The 18,497-nt window shown below is 41.0% G+C and overlaps 1 protein-coding gene across 1 annotated transcript in view; it reads right to left on the bottom strand.

The window, feature by feature from the left end:
• LOC137286970 (serine-protein kinase ATM-like) overlaps positions 1–18,497 on the bottom strand; it is a 64,289-nt gene that overhangs the window by 10,427 nt on the left and 35,365 nt on the right. Inside the window, exons 30-49 of the mRNA XM_067819029.1 lie at positions 15,208–15,444; positions 14,033–14,168; positions 12,638–12,896; positions 12,275–12,422; positions 11,814–12,002; positions 11,202–11,364; positions 10,459–10,543; positions 9,981–10,115; positions 9,675–9,887; positions 9,380–9,482; positions 8,473–8,618; positions 7,903–8,004; positions 7,573–7,689; positions 7,021–7,249; positions 6,434–6,592; positions 3,868–3,990; positions 2,145–2,338; positions 1,791–2,001; positions 1,193–1,306; positions 408–572 (exon numbers count right to left, since the gene is read on the bottom strand). Of these exons, the coding sequence (XP_067675130.1) occupies positions 408–572; positions 1,193–1,306; positions 1,791–2,001; positions 2,145–2,338; positions 3,868–3,990; positions 6,434–6,592; positions 7,021–7,249; positions 7,573–7,689; positions 7,903–8,004; positions 8,473–8,618; positions 9,380–9,482; positions 9,675–9,887; positions 9,981–10,115; positions 10,459–10,543; positions 11,202–11,364; positions 11,814–12,002; positions 12,275–12,422; positions 12,638–12,896; positions 14,033–14,168; positions 15,208–15,444 (3,228 nt within the window). The remainder of the gene's footprint in view (positions 1–407; positions 573–1,192; positions 1,307–1,790; positions 2,002–2,144; positions 2,339–3,867; positions 3,991–6,433; positions 6,593–7,020; positions 7,250–7,572; positions 7,690–7,902; positions 8,005–8,472; positions 8,619–9,379; positions 9,483–9,674; positions 9,888–9,980; positions 10,116–10,458; positions 10,544–11,201; positions 11,365–11,813; positions 12,003–12,274; positions 12,423–12,637; positions 12,897–14,032; positions 14,169–15,207; positions 15,445–18,497) is intronic.

The following is an 18,497-nucleotide window of genomic DNA, read 5'->3' as shown; positions in this document are numbered from 1 at the left end:
ATTGAACCCAAGTAAAAATGAGCCATATGTGATTGAACATCAAAAGCTCCTCATGACATCACCTAACAATGAGTATGATAATGGCCCGTCATCATGCAATTTGGGGGCATTATCAAGTTACAATGGTCACTCATTTCTGATAACATGCAGGCGTTTTAACAATACTATCCAATTATCTATGATGTAATAAATCAGATTGATCCTGAGATCCTTGAGGTTTGAAGCTGTAGGACTTGCGTGAAACCCCTCCAAATTGATTCTGTTTACTCTTGAAATGCTATCAAAAGGAGGTAAGAGTTCAAAAAATATTTTAGAACTATGTCATATTGCCTTATAGTATTGCAAGTGGACAGTATTAGACTTGTACATCCCTGACATTCGTGAAATAAGAACCACGTGACTCCTACCTCCTCCAGCTGCTGTGCATCAGACACTGTCCTGCTGAGCCTCCCCGTCCTGCTTCGTCCTGCCCGAGCCTGTGTGAGCAGCTCCATATCCTTGTTGGCATGAGCTAGTGCCATGATGACTGGAACAGCATGGTGCGGGTGGTCTAAAGCTGCGGTCTCCAGAATCTACAACCCATGATGATCCTGTTTGGAATCTGTCTTCAGTAAAAGACGACTAAAGGGATCAGGTGGTCGCTTGATATATGTCATCGTATCGCAGTTACTTAGATTCAGTGCTCATGATGTTGATATCTGGATTGTCTGGTCAACATTTTACAGACTGTTGCCATTAAACAAAACTCAACAAAAACAACAACTACAAAATCTACACAATACTGCATATGTCATGTTCAAAACAACCAAACCAGATCTTGATACAGAATCTAATACAGATCCTGTTTATTGTCATTAGCAACATTCCAGCTATACCTCAGAACCATCAGAGCCATTGAGAACCAAGCAATGATTGAGAACCACCATGCCAACACTTTTCAAGAACAAAACCAAACTTACAAACTGAATTACACCCTGACCATTTGAAAGAGCAATTAACGCACTGGCCGCATAACCAGATCATTTTAAGTTGAAACAGAATTCATGATTCTGCTATCTTTCAAAAACTTTGTAAAAATAGCATTCATCTTTCTCAAAAATAATTTACAGCTGAAAACATGATAGAATGTAACCTGCAATTTGGTTGATGTAGCATTTGACGGTATACAAGTAGACATGCTGGAAGCTTTTACCTTGGCAAGTGTTGGCTGGAAGAGGGAACAGTGAGTCTCCTTGACACTCATCCTAGCAGCCAGCTGGTACATCAGGGGCAGAAACTTGTACGACTTGATTGCGTCGATGTTGCTCTGAAAACACCAGAATCATGAGCAAGTTATGTCTCATGTGTAACAAACTGCAGAACAGTCAGGCGCAGAAGCAATGGTCTGAACTGGAACAACCTGATGTTGCGCTAAAAAAATATCAGGAGATAATGATGGTGATATTAACTGCAAGGGAAGCAAAATGCACAACCTTAAAGTGCTGGTGGAAGCAACATTGCACGTAAAACATTTTAATTATGACATTGTGATCATCTCATGTACCATTGACTACAAATCAGAGGCAGTGGAAGGAACAAGCAGCTTGTACAACTTAATGTCATTCTGGAAACAAAAACTTCAGACTATCAGCCAGGTCACAAACTAACTTGACCTGATGTAAATGATGATTAAGACATTGGAAAAAACCAAAAGCCATATTGGAAATTGTATCATGACAACAATGCACATATACACAAAAAGCATGATGCACAGATAACAAAGACGTTCTATGTGTCCAGTAGCTACTCACGTTAAGAAGCTGGTTAACCTCCTGCGAGGCAGCGTTGTCAAACCAAAGAGAGGTGAGTCGATACATTCGCAGGTCATGCTTGTCCCCAGCCTTGAGGCACTTGAGATAACTTTCCACGGCCTTCAGAAGGAACTTGTGTCTGTCCTGCTCCAGTGCCACTACCTCTCGCTCATCTATCTCCCCTTGCTTGTCTAGGGTACGTAGATAACGACTGAAGCAAAATACATGTAGACATGCATAACTATCCAGAAGACATATCAAACTTAGATTTGTCGTCACTGCAAGATGTTTTTCTAGGCCACTACTGACATTTTGAAGATGGACGTGGGGTGAAACAGGACACTCAGCACTTACTCCTTGTCCGGCAGGTGCTCCTTGTAAGTCTCATAATCCATCTTGGCTTTCTTCATAAGTGTCTGCTTGGCCTCGAATGTAGAGGACTTCATATAGTTGACGATGTTCTGGTACTGGGAATCCACAAACTGAGCTAGGGACAGGTACGCTTCCATCATGTCGCCATCCGACGAGGTCTCCAGAAGCTCCACCGTCTGTGCCAACAACAACAGTTAGTACAGTAGATAACTCTGGATTGCTTGAGGTTAGTGCCACCCAGAAAAATATTTCATAACAGCATGTTGGCTTGATGTGGAGGAAAGCCTGAATGAGGTCTTGGATGCTTATCACTGTGGTGGGTGGTAGGGTAGCCTAGTGCTTAAAGCGTGCGCTCGTCCCACCTAAGACCTACATTCAACGCCCCACATGGGTACAATGTGAAGCCCATTTCTGGTTCTTGCAGTGATATTGCTGGAATCTTGCCTCACTCACTAACTGTCACTTCGGTGAAACACATAAGCAAGGGTATAGTGCTAAAAACAAAGTTTCTTGGACTTAACAACTGAATGAGATGAACAAATGAATGGGTTATTTAACACAATCTTTAAACGTCACAATGCTCAGACCTAGGGCTAAAATATCTTTTAAAATCAGAATACTGTCAAACCCTGTTTACTCGGACCCCACATATACGGAAAACCCGCCTTCTGAACAATTTTTATGTGAAGCGGAACTTACATTCATTAATTGTACTCGCTTAACCACACCCCGTGCTTCCGGACCCGGATGGGCAATTTTCAAACCATTCCCACAGATTTCCATTAAAAAATGATCCAGTTATCTGGAGAGAGATCTGTGCAACGTGCATGTGTATGTGTCACGTCAGTACTGTTTACCTCATGACTATGTGATTTGATTCTTAATCTATCGCAAGGCATTTGGTGTGAGTTGATTAATTAGCCATCAAAACACTAGTGACGTGTGTTACTCAGGTTGTTCACTAGGATTTGGCAGCTCTGGGAACATCTCATCAGTAACAAAAACACATGTTAAGTAGGATTAAGGTAAAGTACACTGTAATTGTAGTGTATATAACACTTATAAATCGACCCCTGCTATCTGCCACATGATCTAAGTCATGTGATCCCGTCCGAAAGTTTACTTTCTGCAGACAACATAAGTTTGATGCAATGTCATATGTTTTTAGGGCATTTAAAATAAAAAAAAAAGAATACGCAGTTGGCAAAATAGAAACCTTTCGGAATCGATTTATGTTTTTCACCTTACTTACCATCTCAAGCTCCACACGCTACACGATTACAACCTGACAAATGGTAACCTGCATTCTGCCTTGCATGTATTATCGGTACACTTATATGTTATGATGATTCAATGTTATTACTATTGACTGTTGATTTATTGATATACGCACATGATTTCTTTTTGCTTTCACTTAATTTTCACACTTTGCTTGTTTGATCCAGTTAACCAGACATCTCACTATCCAGACGATTTTCCAGTGAAACCAAAACGTCCGGATAAACAGGGTTTCACTGTACACATAACATTAAAGAAAGTGATGATGGCAAACAGCCTGATTCAATGAACATCTAACAACAATTATGCCTGGTGTTTTGGTGCTCCTTATAAACTGTTGCCACAAAACTGACATCAGTGTCCAACTTTTGAGGTCTGTTAAAAAATGGCTGGAGAGACCTTCCAGTTACTGAGGAGTCTGTCCTACCTTCTCCAGGTAGTGCTCCAGGATTACACTGGGGTTCTCAGTGCGAGTCTCCGCCAGCCAGTTGCCATACGTGCCGAGAGCTTGAGGAAGTAATTTCACTGCTTCAAAACACTCATCCTGAATCTGAAAACATGGAAAACATTTACCTCTGTAATCAGTAAAATATATACAGTTTAGTTCAGTCTGAATCACAACTGAAATGACAAAGATTCATTAGAATCTTCCAACAACATCACATAGCCCAACAACATCACAAAGCCCAACAACATCACAAAGTCCAAGCGTCTTATGAATCAGTAATAACGTAAATAAGGACGAACAAAACTTAGGGAACTAATGACATACGAGGGTTGGCTGAAAGGTTCTAAGCCTCACTGTGAAAAAAAATTACAAAGTCCACGTTTGTAATATATTTTTCTACATAGTCCTATTCCAAGTTCACACACTTTTGCCAGCGATACTGCAAGGCCCGAATCCCGATCAGGAAGAAATTTTCTTCAGCTACCCTAAAAAAATCAGTCACAGCAGAAATGACGTCATCATTACTTGCAAAATGGCGACCGGCGAGTTCCTTTTTCATTTTGGGGAACTGGTGGAAGTCAGAAGGAGCCAAATCAGGTGAATAAGGAGGATGGTCAATGAGTTCAAAGCCACAATCGCAGATTGTTGACATGGCCACCACCGATTTGTGAACAGGCGCATTGTCTTGGTGGAAGAGGACACCTTTAGCGATCATCCCTCGTCGTTTGGCTTTGATTGCTTCTCGCAACTGGTTCAGTAGAACAGCATAGTATCTGCCGTTGATAGTTTGACCTTTTTCAAGATAATCAATGAGCAGAATACCCCTGGAATCCCAAAAGACTGATGCCATCACCTTTCCAGCTGAAGGAACAGACTTGGCTTTCTTCGGAGCTGGTGAATCAGGATGCTTCCTCTGTTTTGACTGTAGTTTTGTTTCTGGTTGAAAGTGATGTACCCAGGTCTCATCCATGGTTACAAATCGTGCCACAAAATCATTGGGATCTGCTTCAAAACGACGCAAATTGTCAAGGGACGTCTGGAACCTGACACGTTTCTGTTATGCTGTCAACAGCTTTGGCACCCATCTTGCAGAAACTTGAGTCATTCCTAATTCGTTGGTGATAATATGCTCAACCCTCTCATGAGAGATGCCCACTACACTAGCAATATGTCGAGTAGTCAATCGTCGATCATCCATCAACATATCAAGCACTCGCATGATGTTTTCTGGAGTGGTTGCTGTTGAAGGCCTTCCTGAGTGTGGGTCATCATCAAGGCTTTGTCTGCCACGCTTAAATTCTGCAGCCCACTTCTTTACTGTGGAAAATGAAGGAGCATCATCCCCTAGAGTGGAGACCATGTCAGCATGTATCTGTGTTGGGGACATCCCTTTCTTTTGCAAGTACTTGATGACTGCCCTGTATTCATTTTTGTCCAGTTCTGATGATTTCAGAGGGTAGGTTTACCAAAAGAGCTGTAGTTGAGATAAAACTATTAGTACGTTTGTAGTTCTTGTGTCTGTGATTCACTAAATGATTGTCCTCATTGGTGGCAAACACCTGTCTCTAACTGGTGGGGAAAAACCACTCAGGCTGAGAACTTTTCAGCCAACCCTCGTAAATGGAGTGACATATAGCTGACAATACCATGGAACTGTATCCGAACACAACATATCAAACATTATGAAGTTTAAACTGTGATGCAGGCACAATGAGAGTGCACCAGCAAGGGAACTAACTACAACTCATGCATCAATGCTTCAAAATGGCTGCCAAACAATATCTCAACAAAACAGTGCACTGTGGGTGTGATGGGCATATAACTAAAAGATGGCAAAATCATATCCTGCCCTGGTAATTGTTGATTATCTTACCTCACACATAAATTTCCCAGTGTGACTGGCTGAACATTTATTTTCAATGAACCCTGTGTTCAAGTGAGGTGCCTTTCACTACACACACTGCTGCCAATAGCAACTCATTCGGTACTTCATGGTAGTTACTTTTTTATCTTGAATAACATTAAATCACGCGCGATGCATGGAAATTACCGATGTTTTGCGACTGGAAATCCATGGAAGGGAGATAACTCTAAATCTGTTTTTCTGGTGTCTGCTGCAAAATCTAGCGATGGCTATGAAAACATTTGACTATATTTCCAATAAAGAAGTTTCGACAAATCATTCAAATGTAGATCCTGTGAATATCAAGAAGGGGAATTACATCGCGACAACTTTACTCAGACAATACCTACAGGAAAAAACAGTTCAAAATTAACATTTAGGTGTTCAGTAAGATAAATAGCTTGTTGTTCACTGGTCCCTCCAGGACAAGGGTTCAGGTACCTTTGAATGTTTGAGGCATCTTCAGGCACAGGGAACATAAACAAACATCAAGGGTACCTCAACCCACCACCTCCTCATGGCCAGTGAACTACTTATATTATCTCATAATAAGATGCCTTACAGACATGTGGCAAGATGCCCCACCCTACAAATTGTCTTCCTTAATCCTTTTTCAAATAGTGACTGACAACTTGTTCTCACCTTCTCCAGTTTTCCAATGAGACTTTTCATGAGGTGTTTGGCAATGTTCTGCTCATCCCTGGCCCAGTACAGTTTGGCCTCCTCAATCTCCAGCTGTAGCTTGAATCCATTGTCTTTGTTCTCTTGTTGCCGCAACTCTGCAATGATTCTCTCTGCGACCTGAAGACACATTACTCCTTAAATAATGACATAATGCCTCAACATGCATCTTCACAGAAAAGACATCAACCCAGATAATCTGTGAACCTCTGATCTTAGCGGCGATGATCTGCTGAGCATACCTGCTTAACAGATTTAGTTAGAGATCTGAGTCAAAATTCCAACACACTCACTCCATCCACACCAGCTTTAGTACAGTACAGGTGCTCTGATAAGTACTCTCCAACTACACTGGTTGTATCTCACCTGGTATCGCCCCTCTCCAGGAAATACTACAGTCATCCCACCTACACCTCTTGTAGCTCACATGGTATTGGCCCTCCCCAGGAAATACTACAAACACTGTCATCCCATCTACACTTGTCGTAGCGACCCTCAATCCTGACACTACCAGCACAGACACCCCATCTACACCTGTAGTAGCTCACCTGGTATCGGCCCTCCCTCCTGGCAACCTTAGCCATGTTCTGCAATTGCCGACGCAGGACCGCAGACACAGACACTCCATCTTCTGTCTCCATGTATTTGTGGGCCAGGATTTTAAGAGCAGCACACTTCACATCCCACACTGGCTGCAGAAACTCAAACTCATTGACTGGTTCTTGTTCCTCTGTCAGTCTCTCTATGAGGGTCGTCGTCAAACCATCAGAGTCAGGGCTGCAAAAGAAACGCAAGCTTGCTGTGTAAAGAGACTGTCTTAGGGATTTCATGTGTAAGACACCATTCTGCTTTTTTTGTTATCTATTCAGTTAAAGTTGGTATGGAAAGGTCACGCTCAACACCCAAGGTACAGAGCTGTGGTCTGTTATACTGCTGAAATATTACTGAAAGTGCCACACCACCATACTCATTCACTCTTGAAACGAAAGCGAGAGATTCTCCTGGGCCACAAATGTGGCACCAAACCACTTGAACACTTAAAGTTCAAATGCTCAACAGACGTAATATATCCAAATGTCACTGTCACTTAGATGACGGACCTGGCAAGGGCGTCGACAATCTGCTGGAGATGGAACAGGCTGTGGAGTCTGCTGAGGACAGGGTACACACTACGGCAACTCTCCAGGTTAGTGTCGATAGCTTGAAGGGTGCTCTGCCTGTCACAGAAACATGTCAGACATACTTAATACACATAAACAAAATCTGTGATAATCTGGGTTGTGTCAATTACTTGAAGGATAGCCATCCTCTATTCCGCAGGGGGCATCACAGAACTATGTTAGAAGCTCACGCTGGTTGCTAAATCCTACATATTTACATGAGCAGCTCCATATTCCGAATGAGATGGCAGTCTCTATCCTGTTACTCACCTTGCACTATCTATGGAGGCCTGAGCTAGTTTCAGCTGATCATCCTTAAGAGCATCCATGGCACAGTAGAGTTTCTGATGAAACCCAGCTTGATGACCAACCCTGGAGTCAAACACAGACTTAACGAACCACTAGGTTCAACATGGTAGGGTTAAACCCTTAAACAAATACCAAGAAGGTGCCTGACAGCCAAATATACATGACCACACTTGACATATCACAATGTTGAACATGGTAAGTGTAACTCTCAGTAGACCTCACTGAGATTACTGTGATTAACATGTGCCCCAGTACAAAAAGAAAGCCCAACAGCTTAACAAATAACTGGCCAAGGTACAGAAAAACAGGTAAACAACTAAAATAAATAATGCAAAAAAAAATTATAGAAAGAACTGGATATATTTGGAGATATGCATGACAAATATAAATGTTCCAAGAAAGGCATCACATCTTCACAAAACACTTACTGCACTATTTATTTCATCACGCATTTCCAAATGACTTCCGCATGAAGAAACAGTCACAGCTAGAATCTACTGTCCTCGAGATTCCAACACTAGAGAAACATACCTTGCAGGCACATCAAGGTTCCACTGTCCTGCCCGCCATGCTGCCTCGTACTGCACCTCCTGCAGGGCTGGAGACAGCCCCGTCTGTCTCACCTTCCCCCTCAGACACAGGTCCAGCAGGTAGTCAGCGCCGAAAGTCTGTACAGTCTGAGAACAGAGCAAGAGATGTGTCTGGCCAGGACAACCTGATTTCAACTCCCAATGTACAAACAATGTGAGTTTAGTTTTCTGTTTTAGCAAAATTCCAGAAATACCACTGCAAGGGCATCAGAAATGGGCTTCACAGATTGTATCCATGTGAGGAATCGAACTTGGGTTTTCTGCACGAACCACTAGGCTATGTCACTACACAAAAACAACAACAACACCTATAAGGAACGAGGGCACATGTAAATCAGACATCCACATCTAGTTCTCAGCAGACAGCTCATGATGAAATGCTGGAGACTGTCCAAAAAATGGCCTTGGAATCATCAAGACGACCAGAGCTCCCATACATTTAATATAAGCACAGAAGTGTTGCAGCGCTGATATTATCTAGCACACCCATACATCATCACGCTTGGTGAGTGAGTGAGTTTAGTTTTACGCCGCTTTTAGCAATATTCCAGCAATATCACGTCTGGGGACACCAGAAAATGGGCTTCACACACTGTACCCATGTGGGGAATCGAACCTGGGTCTTCGGCGTGACGAGCGAACGCTTTAACCACTAGGCTATCCCACCGCCCCTCATCAAGCTTGGTAAATGCGAAAGTTTTAATCCATATTTGGTTATTACCGCCTCCATTATTTCATTGACAAGGTTAATCTAGTCTGAAGTGAGGTGACTCTCCTGATGTACAGGACAATCTGCTCCTCACACATGCAGACATATTGCCAGGTTTCTGGGAGAAGGACTCTCTCACCTTTAAGAGGCCCATGTCCTCTTCTGATTGTCCCATCTTCATTCCAATGTCAAAGGTAACCACTGCTTTCTCTAGCCTGTTCTCATGAAGGTATGTTTTAATCCTAGAAACAGAAAACATGTTGTCAGCCTAGACGTAGAGCCTACCAGTCTGGTCTCCCTACCAATACATCTCAAGATGTCAGTCAGTCACCTACACCTTGATGTAGAGTCTGCCAGTCTAATGGCTCCACACCCATACACCCCAAGAGGGTCCCCTAAACCCACAGAACCAGTCAGGGTTGCCACAGTCTTACCTTGACGTAGAGTCCGCCAGTCTCCCAGCTCCACAGCCATACACCCCATCTGGGTCTCCAACACCCTGATACGCTTCTAGCAACAACTCTTGGACATTTAGCTGGGTGCTGGAGGACGTGATGCTACTCAGTGTGTCGAGACGCTGGTCCTGACTCACTCGCTGAGACAAACGCTGAGAAGCAGGTCCTGATGATGAATCCTTATCTTCCTCACTAAAAGACAAGCATGAGGTGATAATACAGTCATTACGTCATACTGAAAACAGATTTTGCAGCTGCAAATCTATACGAATCATGGTTCCTCACCTGCAAGAGTCAGACCATATCTCAGCATACAAAATGGCGGTGAAGGGGGCGGAGCAGAAAAGGGCAGCCTTGGCCACCTCCAGGTAGTTCAGCTGCAGCCAGAAGTTGTCATCCCAGGGAGTCAGCACCTTCCTCCTGTTACACAAAGATCTGTCTACATTGTGGCAATGGGTCATCATACACAAACATGTGTCTACATCTTGCCATCACGTTATTATCTCACACAATGTCATAGTCATCTGTCTCTAGTGTGGCAATGAGTTGTCATCTTACACTTTGGCACCAGCTTGTCACAAGTTGGCAAAGTGAAAATGAGTTTAAAAACACCCAAGACACAACCTAAAATCATTATTTTAGGCTTTTGGTTTTGATGGAGTTGGGGCAGGAGAGGTGAAGTGAGGTTGAAATTTCCGATGGATGAATGAATACAAATATCCAAACACCAAGTCTGAAATAAGGATATCGTATATAATCTCACCCTCGTCTTGGTCTTTTCTGCTGGCGAAGATACTGCACAACGTGAAGCATGGTCTGTACCGATTCCTTGTTGCAGCATACACTCACTGCAGATTAACACATCAAGTCACTTTTATAAAATACTGGCCGTATCATTCTTTCTGAAACCCTTTTCTATGCTTACACCTGTTTTGAGTCATGTGCTTCAGGTACAGACACATTTACAATATAAACTTCATAAACCCCAATATAACCTCCATAAACCCCAATATAACCTCCATAAACCCCAATATAACCTCCATAAACCCCAATATAACCTCCATAAACCCCAATATAACCTCCATAAACCCCAATATAACCTCCATAAACCCCAATATAACCTCCATAAACATAAATATAACCTCCATTTTCTTTCTAACAATTTAACAATAACTTCCCCCATCACATGTAATTATTAACCTTCACCCACTTACACTCACTGTGTTTATTTATTATCTAATGCCATAGTCAGCGACATTCCAGCTCTCTGAGGCCAGTCTGTAAATAATCAAGTATGGACCAGACAATCAAGCGATCAATGCCTCACATGACAGCATGGGTTACTGATGATGAATTCTTACTGGGATCTTAAGTGGTTTTATATTAACTGAGGATGTACTGTGACGAATGGGGCAAGTAAGTTTCTTGGACAAATAACAGCAACTGCCTGCTGTATCAGCACTAAGTTGACCACATGGACCTAATATCCACCACTAATACACTTACCATCCCTGGAGGAGGCCGCTGCCCCTGCACCGCCACATACTATCTCACAGTGAGTCCGGAAGAAGCTACAGATCCTGTTTGACACCACCTCCCAATGATCATCGATGCCAGCAACCAGGATGTTGTGGACAAGGAATGGCAGCACCATCTCACAGAACTCAGGCTGCAACATGTCAAGCAGATCTGGATTCTGCCCATACAGATGGCAATCTCAGTGATTCATCAAAGATTCAAACTTGAGTTCTTGGCAATAAATTTGGGGGTAAACATCGTTTTGCTCCAAGTAACTTATCAAGCAGATATCACTTGTGCAAATCCATAATAGTAGACAGCATGATATGACACGATTTTCAAAAGTTGTGATTCCACTGGGGGAGTTTTTGCTTGCATTTGTGAGAGACTTGGGGGAAATATATCCTAAGAGCAAGTCTAGATAAATCTCTGTAATTCATTGCAGATGAAGCATCACAAAGCTATATCCTATAAATAATGGAAACATCTGTGGAGAGGAAACTGACCAGAAAGACTCTTAAACTAAAGCTTCACTTGACTAAAGCTATGACTACAGCCTTATCACGATTAGTGTAAACCTCCTCTGTGTTTCTATCTTACCCTGAGTTCACATATAGGAGCCAGCAGACACAGCAGGTCATCAGTAACTGAACCACTGTTGAGGAGAGCACAAGACAGGTCCGTCACCCAGCGTCTGTGGTCGCCATGTTCTGGCACCCACAAACTATCTGTATTGACTGTCTGGAAGAACCTCTCTAAATTCCCCGTCGATGCTTCTGTAGCCACAGGCTGAAAGACACAAAGGTTTTAACCAACTCGTGGTACGGAGTGAAAACAATGAGAAGAGTTGTCTCCCTCCGGTGTGGCAGCATATACTGACGGGTTCAAAACAGTAAATTGGCCTGATTATGGTCCATAGTGTATCAGTATTTTTATGACACTTTTACTTTGGGTTTTCTTTTTATGCTGAGATATAATATAGATATTGTATGGAGGTGAGAAAACAAACAGTGATGAAGAGGGACAGTTTCAACACAAAATACTATAAAATGTTTCCGTACCTTCTTCTTGCACTTGAAGGGATGCAGGTAGTTGAAAAGATAGTCTTTGTCAGCTAGTTTGGCCTTGTAGTCATTGCTGAAGTCTACCCCTAGCTTTGTTGCCAGCATGGACTTCAGCACCTTGCCAGATCTCTGTACCACTGTGATGCTGCAATATACAAAGGCAGGCTTGTGTCTTCCTGAAGAAGGATTGCTGAGGCACTATTAAAGCACCAAAAGTCTCCTGATGGAAAGCTCAACTTCAAATCTAGTACACGGGCAGTGACTTTCTAGTTAATCTAATATGTCCCTTACAACCTTCCTTGAGTAGATATTTAATTTTTGATGATCTGCCTGTACTTCTGGCTATCTGGAAGGACTCACCAAGGATCCACAAGATATTGGTTGAGACAGTGGAAGATCTGACAGTACTTTTGTCCATCGGAGCTGTCTTGGTACACTTCCAATGAGTCATGCAGTCCAGGACGAGAACATTTCTTTGGGAGGGAGAGTGTGTAGAGGTCAATAGGTCCAATGACTCCAAGACACGATGCAGCTTCCAATGCCACCTGATGGCAAGCTGACTGTGTCAGGTGGAGTAACTCACATACTAGCTTGCACAGCACAGAACCATCAGCTGAATCTGAAACAGAGACATTCAGGATGATCAGTTGGGGAGTCAGGGAAGATGGATTGACGTCCATTTTGAAAACTATTTACGTGACATTATGATGTAATGGTGTTTAAGCAGCATTTAAGTGACCAATGCTGACAATATACTCAACAAAAAACAAGAAAACAAAGTTATCAATATCACCCGCAACAGCAAATACTCTTCACAGATATGTCTACTAAATGTGATAACAGTATGTCAATGTTTTGGTGTGCATACAGAAGATTGGAAGGAGAGAATTGTAAAGTTTTAAGGTTCTGCTCCAGCAAACAACACTACCACCAAATTCAGGCGAGGTCCAACTTGTTGCATTTTATTTAGATATGCAAACCTACCAAAAGGCATCACTGTATCACAAGACCCATCTATGGGTCAAGTTTGGTGAAGAAATAGAGAACAGCTTTAGTTCTGCTCCAGAGGAGAGCCCAATCACCAATATCAGTCAAAGTCAAACACGTTCTCAAGGATACCACAAAAAATAAAATTCACACTAGTGTAATGCCAAAAAGGTACAACTAGGGACCATGGTGTACATGGCAAATATGTGTACCAAGTTAGGTAAATCTAAAGTTTGGGAAATCTGCTTTAAACAAGATAACAACCTAAAACCCACAGCCTAAGCTACTGTCCATGGAAACCACAGAAAATAATATTCATATGTGGGTCTAATCCCCAAAAGACACATCTATGGATCATGCTTGACCAAATGTGATGAAGATAACATGTATAGTTTGGGAGACCTGCTCCAGACATGATGACATCCTCATCATCAGTAATAGTCACAGCCTAAGCGTTTCCACGGAAACCGCTTTGTTGTTGCAAGGGATAATGAGAGATAAACAAACCGACTGATTACATGGAATTACTAATTATGTGTCAAGGGGAAGAATAATGCAGATTCTGAAAGCACTGGAAGTAATTTCACAAGGAACATGCCACAAGATACTAACTGTTGTTACATTGCTACGAGGGATGGAATGTGCTTTTAATCCACCATTTCAGGTACCAATAACATGAAAAAAGGAAGTGGGTGGTCATAAATGTGTTTTCAAATATTCCCATGGTGACATTAAACTGATGGAAGTTTGAAATGTGGAATGACCTACTTCGTAAGTTTGGTGTTAAGCTTTGAAGCTCCGATCTGTTCTGGCACAAGAGAGCATAGAGAGAGCGGATAGTTTGTGTGCAGCCTTCAGTGACCGTCTGCTTCTCATGCAGGACTTTCACTGTATGGCACATCTCCTGGAGAACATCCAGAACAAATCATCAGTTGTGGAATACTTGAGACAACATAAATAGAATTAGTGTTCAAATCAAGATTTGATGATATAAGTGGGTGAGTAATTACAGTTTAACACCACTTGTATCAGCAAATCAAGCAGGTCAATGACATGGCCATGTCCCATGGGAGCATATACAGCAAATATAGTCATGAACCAAATAGCAGTTTTGTGCATGCTTATTTAGCTGTACGACACTGCCAACTTTATTTTCAAACTGAAAAAATTACGTAAGTACAATCCCAATTCTGTCAGTGTTTGTACTGATTTGAGGATGTTTTTAAATATCTGATGTCTGAAAATTGCATAGAAGAATTTTGACATTATCAACACTGTAAACAACTGAAGTTATCAGTAGTTTTCTATACTCCTATTAACACATGACAGGACTCATTAACACATGACAGGACTCATTAATGCAGAGACAATGTGACGAACATTCAGTGGCAGCTGTCAAAACCGGCAACTGTCCAAACCGGCATAAAATCTCAGTCCCATTCGTCGCTTATACATTGATCATCATGTAAAAGCTCTGCAATCTGGCAGCTGTCAATTCCTGATCTTGGCATGAACTGAACAACACGAATTTGTGTTCATACAGTAATCAGTACTATCTAATCCAGTGCATGCAAAGGACTTGGCCAGATCTGTATAGTCACTAATTAATCCTACTAAAACTACTTGGTTTGCTGACAAAGATCAGTTAATCTTAGTTCAGTATGGGTATACTTGTCAATGTAATTAGTGAACTGAGATTATAATTAGTCAGAAATTGAGAGAACCATGTGATACAACAATATATAAAGGTGACCAAACTGGTTCAGTTGTAGTATTAGGTAACCGTGTCAGTTCTACAATCCTGCACATGGTCTAAAACGGAATATTTTTCTCAGTCCCAATGAGTAACTTTTTAAACATAGAATCCAGTCCAATTTACTAGTTTTAAACCAAACAGATGGCACCAATCATTGTTTCATTCTACAAGACTCAAGTTCACACACCTGTACCAAGGATCCTCTCCCAGCATGCTTCTGCAGCTTCCTGTGGACTTTCCTGTAATTACTCAACTCATATTCCTCAGGGAATGGATCCAACTGTCCAATAGCATCACGGAGAACACCTGCGTTCTCCACAATCAGCAGATTTAGCAGCGTCTGGCTGCTATCCTGCAGAGGTCCACGATGACTCATAAAGGGCAAGGTCGTTGTTACAATACAGTCAAGATACTTGCCCAGCTCCTGGGGAGGAAAAGTTGTGAGTTTAATTCAGGTGTGTTGGATGTTGTGATTGAACACTGTATTTATGATTATTTCACTCAAATAGCAATGTATGAAATAAGCCAAAACCTCAGCCAGACATAAGGGTTGGTAACTTCAAAATTTTACATCAAACTGGACTGGTCAGCAAGAATTCATTCAGATGTATAGAATATCTAGCATTTGCACCACACCATTGGGCTAACTAGGCCTAAATTCAGACAGTCTGTCAAAAATTTAGGACGTCTCAGGTGGTCGGACTTATTTCATAGACTGCATATAGCAATGTATATGTATGCCTGTGCTCCGTTGTTCAAAACAGCTTATCTCTTAAGGTCAACCTTATCTCTAAGATTACAACCTTAGACCTTCACAAAGGATAGCCTCCCGTTGCACAAAACAACCTTAACCCCCTGGATACCACAGCGACATATAGGTCCCTCCTGTTCACCCCTCACTTTGAACTCCAATAAAATTCTCAATATACCACACATATATAAATACTTCACAGTTTTGAATTCTGCGGAAAATTCCCTCTTTCTTGATACCATCCACTATTATCTCAGACCAAGCTAAAGGGCTTAAAATTGCCTTTCAAAATATTCTTCATCGTAAATGTCGTCATTTTTCAAACTGTACAAAATCGGGATTCACAGCGTTATTTGCAGTATGTTTTGAAATGTGAAAATTGGATAATTACTGGGAGTAATAAATTTCAAAAAAGACATATTAATGATTACTGGTATCAAGTTTTCATGTAACCGGTAATGATCATTCTGAAACGTTGCCGATGAACCCAGATGCTTTTGAAAATACACTTACACGAACGCCTAAGTCAGCTTTCCGCCATATTGGTTAGTGTTTACAAAATCAAGTTTCAAGAAGGCCGGTATTGAGATGCATCACGTATATTTCATAGTCAGCTGTGACAAATGCATCATTGAATTCCCCACACATCTTAGAATCAGATTACAAATGGTGTTTGTCACCAATGCCAACTGTCTAGGTAACACGAAGCAAAAGATAATTCTTATGAAAACGAACGCTGTGCTTGAAAGACAGCGCTTGTTTGAAATGTAAAGAAGGAAAAATTCCAATTTTACACTGTGTAGCATTTTCGGAAATTTTCCAACATCGAGCCATCTAATCATTGCTTACAATGGCTCAATACACTTAGTATATTCAGGGGAAGAGTATCGTAGCAAGAAATAGCAAATTAAAAATAGACACAATGAAATAATTTGGTAATCCATAAGAAACTGTCAAACTTTTAGTGCAGCGTGACGCCATGATTGACACAAAATCACGCAGAACGACAACGGTACTTATCAGCATTTCTGGCTTCTTCATAGTCATTTACTATGTAAACGATAAAAACACATATCAATACACAGACAGTCAGAATAATTCTGATTACTTACATCTCACAATTATGTACAAAAGATCCCTGAATCAAGGAAAATGTCCTCGCAAAATCCTGTGCACCCTTGTCAGCGAAGCCGCCATTTTGAAAGAAATCGGTCATCGGTAAGTGATGTTACACGTCAACATTGTTGCACATATTAGGCAATTTCTTTGAGGTGAAGGTCGGTTGAACAAAAGTAAGCACAATGCCAATACCATTCCGATTGCACTTTAAGTATTGTGATGTATATTTTGCGTATCGTTCATATCTTTTTTCATGAAACTGAATTCAGTATCTACATATATCCCTGTTCAACACCATATCATATGTGGATATAAGGTATGCTTTTGATTGTTTGAATAATACTTAGATGGGAAATTGATTCAGTAAGTGTACTATACCACATTTTAAGCCTCTACACAAGTGTTGGAAGATCACACGTAGCCATTACTGCAACATGTGCTTTAGTTCCCGTGATGTACAATATTCAATACGTTGTGACAACTATTGCAGTTTCATATGAGCAGGTTAATAAACGGCAATTTAATTGAAACCTATAAGTAAAACTGATAATATGAATGAAAATGATTTGTACATTTTATGAAATGTAGGGGCACACATATTTAAAGGAATTGCCTTGTTCATTGTATTGGTTTGTGTCGTTTTTATAGACAAAACAATTATGAATATTGATTGACCAGGTGTTTGTCAAGAACGTTTTACGATTCATTATCATTTTTTTTTCGATAATAAAGTCCATTCAAATTCCATTAAAATATATCTGATGGCAGAATATCTAACTCAAACAATATTTATACGAAAATTGTCATGTAATTTGGACAAGCCTCACGTCCAAATTCTAATACTTCTGTACTGAAAAAGCGATCCCTTTGTACCTTTCATTGCATACTTATGAAGTGACATAATTTCATAATCATAAGAACAAAAGTCTATTTCCTAAATGAATATTCAATGAATATTCAGATGTGAAATTTTCATTTATGCTAAATTGATGCTAGACAGGTGCGCGTGTTGCTCACAATAAGATATGTAGTAAAACCATGCAATTGTTGATACTAGTATATTCAGGACACAATTTCCACGGTAAAACCATTCCCCTTATATTTTGGCTAAAAAGTGTTGAATTTTGACACAGAAGCCGAGATCTTTTACACATTGAGTGGAAATTAGGTTAGATATATACCAGTCAGAATTGTCTTTTTCTGACCTCACAAAATGCACAAAACATGCTGTGACATCAACTAAAATGTCGCATTATTTTCAGTTATTTCATTACATTTGAAAAAGTGGCTGTTACTCTGTTAATAATGATGCAAAATCAATCAAAATACATCTACACAAACAGGAGGATATGGGAATCTAAGAACTAAATTATGCATCGGATAGGGACATCCAAATCGCTACTACCTGTTTTTTGATGTAGTACACTGGCATCTTTTCTTACAAATTGTGAAACTACCAAAAGCTATCCTCTCACATTGGGGAACTTTGTATTGGAATAGTTTGGCTGACTGCGAAAAAAACGTAATGAAAATATACTGTCCGTATCCACAGCAAATTCTCTCCATGTGATCTGAGTTACACTGACCTAATGTAAACAATAGTGGAG

Source organism: Haliotis asinina, chromosome 6, assembly GCF_037392515.1.
Source record: "Haliotis asinina isolate JCU_RB_2024 chromosome 6, JCU_Hal_asi_v2, whole genome shotgun sequence".
Classification (NCBI taxonomy): Eukaryota; Metazoa; Mollusca; class Gastropoda; order Lepetellida; family Haliotidae; genus Haliotis; species Haliotis asinina.
The sequence above is the reverse complement of the archived record's forward strand: the minus strand, read 5'-3'. Positions and strand labels throughout refer to the sequence as shown.